The 12,025-nt window shown below is 42.2% G+C and overlaps 1 protein-coding gene across 3 annotated transcripts in view; it reads right to left on the bottom strand.

The window, feature by feature from the left end:
• The window catches only part of srbd1 (S1 RNA binding domain 1), a 70,899-nt gene that overhangs the window by 22,347 nt on the left and 36,527 nt on the right, over window positions 1-12,025 (bottom strand). For all 3 annotated transcript variants that reach the window (XM_030071436.1, XM_030071438.1, XM_030071437.1), the window contains exon 16: window positions 8,132-8,214. In XM_030071436.1, coding sequence (XP_029927296.1) covers window positions 8,132-8,214 — 83 coding nt within the window. The remainder of the gene's footprint in view (window positions 1-8,131; window positions 8,215-12,025) is intronic.

The raw sequence follows: 12,025 nt of genomic DNA, 5'->3' as shown, positions 1-12,025 counted from the left end.
GTGAATATATGTTATGGGCTGGTTCTGTGAGAAACAGTGCAGGGCCATCATCTTCCTACAGTAGCTGCAGCCTGTACTGAAACACAACTCCTTGTGGCATCACTAAGTAATAATAGTTTCCTGGCCTAACAGAGGAGACACAACCCAGCTGCGTATTGACTCACTACTGGAAGTCTCTTTCACACATACACAATCAAAATTTGTAGCCGTGCCTGCGAGCTTAAAGGTAAACACACGCATGGCTGAGCAGAACACACACATACAAACACTCAGAGGGAGGCTCGGATTTAAAAAAGCACTGCTGCCTCATAAGCTGTCCATCAATCGCCTTCGTCCTAGGACCTACAGACCAATGGCACCAGGGAGTCTATTAACAGTCGCGCACGCTAATTTATGACACAGGACATCCTGTGGCATTATGAATCCCGCCAGACTTCTGAGAAACATACACCAAAATGGTTAAGGTTAGGGCTATGGTTGAGTGAGGGCTTATATCAAGACTGTTTAGCAAATAGGCAACAGGCCAACAAATTTTCTGACCAATCAAAGCGTTGGTGGGGGTGTATCTTGCCGAGAACTCTGGTGGGATTAACAGTAAAGTGGACAGCCATTTGGAAAGAAAGAAAGAAAGAAAGAAAGAAAGAAAGAAAGAAAGAAAGAAAGAAAAGAAAAGAAAAACTTGAATTGACTTGAATAAGAAACAGGAAAAATCAGGTTAAGTGGTGGATATTGTATGAGAGAAGCGTGTCCCAGTGAGTTACTATGCCAGTTTTGCAGTGCGACAGACAATCCAGTGTGTGTCTGTCATAACATCCAGACAGCAGAGGCCCTCAGCGTTCTGCTCACTTTACACCGACACTGACTGCACCAATGGAGCATACCTCCCCATGTCTACCTCTTTTCTTTATCCCTTTCTCTCTATCCCATTTTCATCCCTTGACTAGAAAAATATTAACAACTGGTGTGCTGATTCAAGTTTCACTCTAGCCAATATCACAACTGCATAATTTTAGCCATAATTAGGCAACTTGAGTGTCGCATATCGACTGTTTTGAGACTTGACCACTCTGCATCAGTGATCCTCTGTCTGAGCATTACACCCCATCCTCTAATTCTGGCTTTCTTTCATTCATCTTCTTCATTTTTTTCTCATCTACTAAGTTGTTGTCCTCTCTCTCTTGTACTCTGACCACAATTGGAATCAAAAGTATTCAAATGCAGTCTTGTTTAAATGTTTTTTTGTTAATAATATTCTTTTTTAATTCCATTTTTTAAAAAATTTTGTTTAAAAGGTGAACTTCAGGCAGGTTCTTACGCTGTGCTCATTTCTACGTGAAACTCAAAATTTCTGACTTGTAAATTTCCAGCCTCTGACAATATTGCATTCAAGGTGTTAACTCAGGAAAAAGCTCTGTAATGATACCCAAATTTCCACCCTCTAATTCTGAGTTTAATTTGTTTTTTCAACTCAGGACTCATTTTTAACAAGTCCTAGGTTGAAATTAATGCAGCATAAGACGTCCGACATCAGACATCACTTACAGATGCGCACATACACACACACACACACACACACACACACACACACACACATGCACACACAAACATACACTTTACTACCCCATGAACAGACCTTCACCCACACTCTAATTCCATCCACCCACATGCATCGTCTACACCCTTTTTCTCAAAACCACGTCCACTTAGCCCCCGGCTCTCTGGTCCTGAAGCCTGTACCTCCAAACCTCAAACCATCTGAAGCCAATGGACTGGATCCGTAAGTGTGAAGGTCGCATTTGGATTGGCCAGAAACCAGCTGATGCCAGCCAACCATGACGCAAGAACAAAGTGCTTCTGTCTGCACCTAGAGCACTTAAATGCTCCTGACTCACCACACGCCAATCACAGAGATAGAGGAAATGAGGGGAGCGAAAGAGACAGTGAGAGAGAGCGAGAGAACCAACTGTCCAAGTCGTATATACGTACACAGGCACAAAAATACAGACACACACATACACACACACACACACACACATCCCCTTTGTAACCTGAGACATGTACTCACTCTTAAGCCGCAACTAGAAAGAACTGAGTGAAAGAGAAAGTGTGAGAAGCTGAAGGGAGAAAAAAAAAAACTGAAGCTAAGTGACTGCTGAGCGCTGAGGTGCTGACTGACATGGAGCCACAATGCTGGTGGAGGCCTCCGGACTGATGCACAGTTTATGAACGATGCCACTCACAGCTTGGCAACTGGAACTTTGCTGGAGCCAGAATGGCGGCATGCCCTGAGAGACTGAGGGCAGTGAGTGATGGAAGGCTAACAGTCAGATCATTAAAATCCGGGATCGAATAGCATCAGCTACCTTTGCATTTTAGTCAGCCTGGGACACGAGAAGCGCATTGTCTCATCTTGTAACTCAAGATCATTCAAATATATTTCTACCTACTACCTATTTGGGGTCCTAACCAATGGTTTAATAAGATATTAGGATAGAGTAAATTATTATATCAGTGTGAGCACAATTCACACTTCTTTTTCAGCTGGGTGGATTGTTAAATTACTTTATAATAATCTTCCAAAAATGTTCTGGACATTTTGAAATTAAATCTGCTATTTTTTGTTTGTTTGTTTGTTTTTTAAACAGAGCACTTTGTATACTATGGGAATATCATTTCTTCTGAAGTGAGCCAAAGCACTGCTTGTTTCTTAGTGTGCCTGTACGTAGGTGTGAGACAAGGTTGCTTGTGAAATGCTGCAGTACACCTTCGACAATCAATGGGCTTTCTGTACAAACTGACAAGCAGCCTGGGGTTATCTGAAGGTCACTCTCTCCCTGATTGACAACTTCAATAAACCCTGTGAAAACTCCTTCCTTAACATATGCTGGGAAGGTAGGCTTGGCTTGGAGGAAGAGAGAGGGAGAGAGAGAGAGAGAGAGAGAGAGAGAGAGAGAGTAGTTATAAGAACCGCTCATAAATCAGTAGCTGAAAGTGATATGACAGCAAGGAGATGGCTTTATGTATTTTTAACACCCTTTATGAATGGCTAATGGCTATTTCTCAACTTCCTGCAAAACAGCCACACACACACACACACACACTGAGCCTGAGGTGGCAAGAGAGCAGCCAATTAACACATGCCATTTGCGTCGTTTGTCTTCATCCTCAATCTCTCACGCTCTGCCTTTCAATCCCTTACCTGAGGGACCGAAAGGCAGAGCGTGAGAAAACTATGAGACATTCCCTTTAACATTCATTCAGAAGTGCAGGAGGGCCACATGGCACACTGACCTCAGCAGGATCTTGTACATAAAATACAGTTCCACAGCAAAGTGTGCTGTTCAGTGAGTCTTCAGCTCAACCCGTGCTATAGAATTGTAATTGCAGGTTACAAGAAAGCAGAAGTAATTGTTTCACTCCTAATTGCAAAAAAACTGTTCTAGAAAGAATCAACCTCAGATAAACTGTACAGTAATTAAATAAGTAGCCTGAGATGGCAGCAGTCTAATTTCTTAATAAAGAAATTATGATTAGGCAAATTTACTAAATCATCAGTGTGACAGATCTAGAGGAAACATTAAAGTAGTTACAGGTAATGTTTGGCGCCTTCTGCCATTGAGAGAAAGCCCTTAACAGAGCAGACATGTCTTTTTCCCACACTTAAATACCTCTGACGGGCAGGAGCTATCAATCACTGTCAACCTCCCTCTCCCCAGCTCCCTCAAATCCTTCCTTCACTATGTTCTGTCTGCTCCTGTCTCCCCTGTGGGCACAACATTTCAAAAGTGGAGAGATAGCACGTGTGAGAGCACATACACACACAGTTTTGCAAGCAGGGCCAGAGCTTAGGTGTGGAGGTGTACTACCTGGAGCCAAACACCTCAAATTCAGCCACAATGCGTCTTACATTACTTGAGGACAGAAAGGAATAACAGGATGAGAAAGGATGGCAGAGGAAGGGAAGACATGGTAGCTACAGAATGAGAGGAGAGGAGGATGGAGTGGGACACAAGTGGTGTGAGGTGAAGAGTTTCTTTCCAGTGACTGGCAGGCAATGTCTTGTCAACCAGCAGCGCATGTCCATGTGTGTACGTGTTTTCCAGAAGCAGTTAGTTTCACAGAACTTAAATCCAGCCCTGGGGATTACCCCGCTACAGGCCATGGCAACTATTAGACATGACTGACAGGTGAACAAGCTGTCAACAGGCCACGCCCACTAAACGTCTAATTATAAGGACCTGCAGTGTGGCCCCCTTTAAGCGCTCAGAGCCATAAATACCAACTTATTATCCAAAATTCATAGCAGATTCTCAAACCTCCAGTAAAGACAATTGATGTCACAGTAAACACAATGTCTTTTCAAAAACAATTCTAATAAACCGGGCTCTCCACTCAAATGGACATCTGGCAAACGCAGTATTCCAGCAAAACTTGAGTCTGCCAGTGGTGCCGTAGTGAAAACAGCGTTCCCAGGCCTATAGTTACGTCCAATCTGATTTTAATGGGCCTCTCTTTTTTAGCCCTCAACTCATTTCCTCCCTTCTCTCAGAGCTGTCACTCACTGGGCGAGCGGAGGGAGAGGGATAGAGAGCGCATGCTGTGCCAGCTGTCTTGGGTTACATCTGCCCTTGTGCTTTTTGGGCCTGATGGTAATAAACTTCCAGCTAACTCAACTAAGTTCAAGATGCCATGGAACACACAAAAGCACTTGGTGCAGAAACGCAGACGTGGATGATGTATAAACTCTGTTTCATACTTTCGCTATCAAACTTACATACATATATTTATTTCACACAGCCACATAGCACAAAGACACACACAGACATGCAAGTACACACACACAGACACACTTACCCTTTGACTTGCATGAGCACTGAAAAGAGATGGGGAGTGAGTGAGTGTGTGTGTGTGTGTGTGTGCAGGTCAAAGCGATGACCCGTCTCATATCTGTCAGCGCCTGGAGTTTATTTACCCGGTCAGATTATCATTTGTTGACCTAGTCACATGATCTGAGAGCGGGAGGTGCAAAACCCCAGGCACCCTGGAGAGCCCGGTCAAGACGTGATGAGAGACACGGGCCTGTGACCTAACACACACAGACCCACACTCAAAAACACACACACACACTTGAACATCATGGCGTCCTCCACTTTTTCTTCCTTTTTTTACCCTCCCCCTTAAATGCCTCCATCATTCCCTTCCCTTCAGCAAAAATGTATGGTCTGTGGCTCATCTCATACTACTGCACTGCAAAGGCTTGTCATCCTCTGCTGTTCTTTCATGTTCCTCCTCTCTTTGCTCTGTCTCTCCAACTAGGAATTTCTCTTTGCACTGTTGGCTTTTTTTCCTTTTTGGTGCTCAGCATGTCGGCTGCTAGATGTTAAAAACATTCCAACATTGAGAAAAGAGGAAACAAACTGTTTCTCTATTTTTATTTTTTTGTGGTTGTTCCCTTTTTCTCCCAATTTAGTCATACTCAATTCCCCAATGTCCCAGAGTTCTTGTTGCTGCTGCCCCCTAGTGTTGGCCTGACTACCATGTGCCATCTCTAATACACGAGGAATCACCAGCTGCTTCTTTTCTCCTGACAGCGAGGAGGTTCAGTAGGAGGGCTCTTGTGCTATGCATGCCGCTTTGTACAATGCAATATTTAATCACTCCAGTATATTTGGTGGTGCCATGAAATCCTGACCTTAGTTGGCTTGCTAACAAGGAGGCCTACACAAGACTAAATGCTAGCAGAAACTAGATCTCTACCTATACCCACTTACATAGCTCTGTCATAAACCTGGTAGTGTTATCCAAAGGCTGATATTTTGCATAATAGGAACAGGAAATTCTTAATCTCACAGGTCATAATCAGCGTCTCTCCATGTTGGACCGGCAACTATTCGGTCATGTGTAGGGGTTGAGAATCACTGGATGATATGATACTATTGAGACATTTAACCCACGATAATGATGGTATCACAATACACGTGATCTGCATTATGCAAAATACTGTAAGATATTCAGCTCACAGTAACTATATGTGAAGAAGAAAAATACCCTAGAAAAGGCAAAATAATTTTTCAATCAGTAGCAATCAATTATGTTTTTCAGTGTTTTAATATGCACATCGACTGCAAAATAAACATGACAGAACAGTTAAAATACCTAAAGGCAGGGAACAAATAGGCCTCATAGTAACTCAAATGTGCTATATGTGCAAATTAAGTTGAGAACTCAATTATCAATACTTGGCACATTTGTATTTGAGGATAATGTATCACAAGAGTAAGTATATCAATATATTCATCATTGATTTATTTTTCCACCGCTAGTCACGTGCAGAACTACAGTTATTTGATTGGCTGCGCTCTAAAAGATCAGTGCACAGTGGGTTCAAACTTCAACAAATTTGAATTTTCAGCACAAAAATCTGTATTTGTCTCTAACACAAAAGCAGACACGCACACAAACCCTTTTCTTGCGCAACACTCTGAACACCCTCAACACACGCAGAGGCTCATGCAATTTCCTCTCCATTCCCTTCATGTTGAAAAGGTGCCATAACCAGGAGTTGCTAGCGTAGCAACAAGGACGCACTCCCTTGTTGGCATTCCACCCGCAAACACGGCCTCTCATATAGATGCCCGGCTGAGCCAGAGGCACTGCTGCAGGGAAGCAAACCCAGTTCTGTGTGGTGGTGGGCGGGTTATTTCAACCCTGTACCACCTGGGTGCCCCAGATTTTCAATTTGAAAAAAACAAAAAACAAATCTGGTGTACCCACAAAGCATAAGTTGAGCACTGCTGGTTACAAGAGGGGTGCATAGTGGACACTGGCCCTCTCTCTGCACTGTTGAAGTACAGACTTCATTTCCTGATAATCACTCCAGCCTACATTAACTTTTCTCCCTCCGGTGTTGGAATGGATTTCCCACCACAGTCAGGACAACACAGCCCCATCCTAGCTTTGTGTTTTAAACTGAGAATTTATCACTGAGATTATCTTCCTCCTCGGCTTGTGTCTGTTTATCTTTACACTTTCTCTTTGTTATAAATCTGCAATTTCTTTAACAATATTTGTTACACCAACCTATTGCCTGGGTGCTGTGACTTCAATCCCTGCATTCCTCACTATTAGACATAATGTTGGTAGTCTGGAGATTTGTAATTCTGTCATTACTGTCTCTATCCATTGTTTTCCATACTTTTCTACCATCCTCTTCACTCTTCCTGCTTTGATCCTCCCTATTCTCTCTCAGTCTCTGTGTTGACCTAAGTCTTTTCCATGACCCACTGTATATGCAGAGTTCAAGTGGAACATGATTGCATTAATAGCGGGTGTAAATAGTAGGCGCACTGAGCTAATGCTTATCCTGCCTGTCACACAAACACACAATGAACAAAAACAACATACACTGAGCTAATGCTTGTGTCATCTACGCACACACTCAAACACAAATGCACACATGAGCACACACCAGAACACACACAAGTAAACAGAGTCCAAACATACGTCATGGCCGAACTCCATTAATTGAATTAGCTGTCACTGTTAGCATCATCTGTTGACACAGGGCTCAGCCAAGTTTGTCTGCTCTCCTGTCTGCCTGTCCACTTTCTCTCTCACCATTTCTCTTCTTCTCATTCATCCCTCCACACACTCGCTTTCTCTTCCTTAAACGCCCATCCCCTTTTCTCATTTTCCAGGAAAAAGAAAACACAGGCATAACATCCAAGAGACCTCTGTGTGGAAAATAAAGTCAAATTGACAGCAAGCCAGAACATACAGACACTCACTGGATCTCTGTACGTTTGTTGTTCTGCAGCGAAAAAGTAGCAGAGAGGTCAGTGCTTTAACAGCACATGTGTATGTACGATCATAGCTTAGACACAAACACTCCTTGCAAACCCTCCAACCACCAACCCCAACACACACTGACACACATCCCACCCCATCACACAGACAAAGACAGAGATCTCTTGTCTCCTCAGTCCTTTGCCTTAGTCTAACTGAAAGCAGATGTTCCGTTGCCAAGGGACAAGAAGCTCTTGCCCACAAGGAGCATCTCAAGACCTCCCCACACCATCCACCCACCCAACACGCACGCGCACACACACACACACACACACTCATCACTCACCTGATAGGTTCCAATGCCGATATGTTTGGGATCAATCTTCACCAGCTCAGCCAATGGATCTTGAACACGTCTTCCAATGGACACTGTTCACACACACACACACACACACACACACACACACACACACACACACACACATACACTTACATCATTATATTGCAAAAATAAAAGACCATAAAAGTTGTCTCTCCCTCACTCTCTCTCTCTCTCCCTCTCTCTCACACACACACAGAGAGGAGAAGAATGCACAATGGAAAGTGTCTCATGAGATTCTATGAATTGTGTTTTTCATAAACTTGCCATCTGAATTACAGTTATTGAATATGCAAATCCATATGATTTATAATTACTGAATATGCAAATTGTCTGCATATTACAGCACTGGCCTGAGGGCAGGCCGACCCTAATTGTGATTCCCCCGCCCCCACTAATCATGATTTCTAAAGCTGGCATCCAAATGGAGCCTCTGCACCTGTCACACAGCATCCTTATAGATGCTGCAGCTGTGGCCTTAAAAAGTCACAAACACACACACACACACACACACACACACACACACACACACACAAACACCCCGTATCTGTTAAAATTGCATTGCTTTTGGTATCTATAAGGTTAGCCTACTACAAATAAAGTCAAACATCTTTTCCATGAATGTTTTGGCAAAGTGACTGGGAGAAAACGGATGCATACTTATTCACATAGACACCAAAATACATGATGTCATCACACATATGTACTCAATTCTGTTGCAATGCAGCATCTAATGATCTCAGAGACAATATTATGGCATTATCAAGTCATAGGTGTAAGTGCAGGAGTCCATCCAATGTCCAAACTAATATAATGACATTCTTGAGGTTGTTGATGTATCTAGGGTACATTTTCAAATCTACTAGAAGCTTGTGGAATTGATAAACTAGTGCTGTCAATGAACTTCAATGTTGGTGTAAAAACACAAAACAGTGGTTGGAGGTATTATGTCCAAACAAGGAAAAAATGTACCAACATATTGTAAGCATGAGTATTATCTCTAGAGCGTACCTATATATGATGAACCCAACAGTACAGGAAGCATTAATTGCCCTTCCCTCTATCCTTTTGGCGCTACTGCTTGCTACACTGTGTGCGTCTGTGTGTGAATGTATGTGTAAATTTAAATGGACAGTGATGTAGATTGGGATTGTAGACTCAGGCTTAGATCTTTAAGGCGTAACGGACAGACAAACAGAGGCGTGGGGGGTGGGGGTGGGGTATGTGTGTGTGTGGAATCAATGTCTCTCCTCTCCTCTCTCTCCTCTGGCTGTGGTGGGAGGCTGCTGCCTGAGATAATATTTAGACAGGGATGGAGTTTCAGCCCTGGCCTTGCTCACTGCACCACCAAAACTCTCCAGTCCTCTTCCCTTCTTCTCCTTTCGCCTTCCTTTCCTCCTCTCTAAAAGGAACTGATTTGTAAATGGAGCCCAGCACAACTCCCTAGCACTTATTGAAAGTTTATGAGCCAAATAAAGTACTATGAGGCTATGGAGCAGAGGAGGAAAGGAGAGAAGAGAAGAGAAATAAAAACCAGAGCTCAGGAAAGGAGAAGAGAGTAGAACAGAGTGGAGTGGCACAGTAGAAAACATGAAGAATAAACTAAAGAAAAGCAACGAAACATTAAAAATATAGACAGTCTAATGATGAACAATTGAAATGTTGTCTGTTACCACTAGGTGTCCTTAGCTCTCCTACCAGGAGATGAGAGAAACTAAAGGAGAGGAAGATGCTGATAGTTCTTACATGCTCCAACATACAAGTATAACCTACATAGCCGCATGTTACATGTTACAATCCCACAGACAGCGACAGAAACAAAGGCAATCCCTCTCAATCTTGTTAAATCATACAGCGTTTAATCTCACATCCCACAACACATACATACACACACACACACAAAGACACACAGACAGACCCAAACACAATGTCTTTACATAGATACTTCCTACCCTGTAACCATGGCATCCAAGTTCACCAGCGCACCCTCCTTTCATACCCATCCAAAGTCAAATTTCTCATGGCTTTCATTAGGAGTATAAATATGGCTCTCCATGGCTCTCACTGCTGCTGACCACAGGAAACTAGCAAGGAATAATCCAACCTCGCTTGATTTATGGCTTTTATAGAGGAAGTCTGCTGGAAACATTTGTTCTCCAAAACTGTGTTTGATTCAATTTTTTTTTTTTCAGCTGTGATTTCAATGATGTACTACTTGGAGTGAGGGAAGGAGGGAGGAAAACAGAGAGAGAGGAAGCAAGTGAGAGAAGTAAGGAGAGAGGAAAAGAAAAGCATAAGAAAAATACACCAAGGAAAAAGAGACCAAGAAATCTTGCTGGCCTCACTCTGTCTTTCCATTAAGAGTAGCAAAACCAGACAATCACAGATAAAGTGTCAAGAGACCGTTGGTACAAGAGCGCAAGAGTCCCAGGAAATGTCAGTGGGACATTTTTGATTGACATTCAGCTGCCTGCTTACATTAAACAATGAATCATTACCTTGAGGCTACAGGGCTGCAACTAATGATTAGTTTCAATGCTGATTAATCTATTAGTTATTTTTGTGTCTGTCTGATAATCAAGTCTTCAAAATGTCAGTTCATGGAATGTTTGCAGAACCCAAGTGAAAAAAAAATAATTTTATGTTATGAATGGAGACAATTAAGCAAATCTTTGCATCCAAGTGGATTTTCTTGATAAATGACTAAGATGATCGATCAATTATCAAAATTCTAGTTGATTAATTTTCTGTCAGTGAAGTAATAAATCAAATGACTAATTGTTTCAGCGCTATTTGAGGCCGTTCACCTTAAACAATAAACTGTGATTTGATATTGTGTGTGAACAAAAATAATAAACAAAAACAAAAATGACTGGAAGCAGCTGCTTGCTAACATAAATTTAATAAAGCTTCATTAGTGCCATAATGCATAGGCACATATCGAGCAATGATGGACAAAAATGGTATATGCACACGCAGATATGAATTAAATAATAAAGAAATGGATGAGAGACAGTTGTAAATTACTGAAATGTGCTTTCATTTTTCTGAAATCATCTCTGAATTTAAGAAATGACTTATTAGCAACTTTTAAAAAAATTTTTACATGAATACTCATCACATGCATTTTTACCAATTTTTGTTACTTCCTCTCCACATTCAGTCATGTAGAGTACAGACTAACAATGGACATGGTGTAGAAAACACCTACTAGCCAATTTAATCTGATTGGTTTTTCAATTCATATTTTCATAGTTTCATTACAAAATTAGATACCTGGTGTCTGAAAAATTGTGGCAACAAATTGTGGCAAAGGGCTTGAAAACAAAACCCACCATTAAAATTAGATTAGAGTTCTTAACTATCTTGAGCAATTCAATCTATAATAGTAAGCAGGGTCTGAGGTCTGAAGGTTCACATCCAGTCTTACTAGCAGCAATAGAGAAGAAGAGGTGGAGCACTGAGTGGTGGGATGGACCCAAGAGGACAAAGTATTATAATGTCATTCCAAGAGGTGAGTGTTATTATGCACCTGGTTCAACCCTATCAACAGGGGAAGGAAACCCTGAGGTCTAAACCAGACAACATCTCCCCTTGATTACCCTCCACCCCACTCCATCTGTCTTTATCCCTGCTCCTCCCTCCATTCTCTCCTTTCTACTGACATGTCAGGTCCTTTCTTTCCCTTTCCTCTACACTTTCCCTTTCCATTCCTCCATTCTCACCATTCACTTTCTTCTCCTCTCTCCCTAATATTCAGTCTTGTCTTTCTCTGCCACCCAGCCGGTCTGTCTCTCTCTGTATCTCTTCATCCTTGCTGCTCTTTCTATTTGTCACTCAGTTCTGTTGGCTTGGTCCAAA

The sequence above is a fragment of the Myripristis murdjan genome, chromosome 15 (assembly GCF_902150065.1).
Source record: "Myripristis murdjan chromosome 15, fMyrMur1.1, whole genome shotgun sequence".
NCBI lineage: Eukaryota > Metazoa > Chordata > Actinopteri > Holocentriformes > Holocentridae > Myripristis > Myripristis murdjan.
This window is presented reverse-complemented; position numbering and strand designations above follow the sequence as displayed.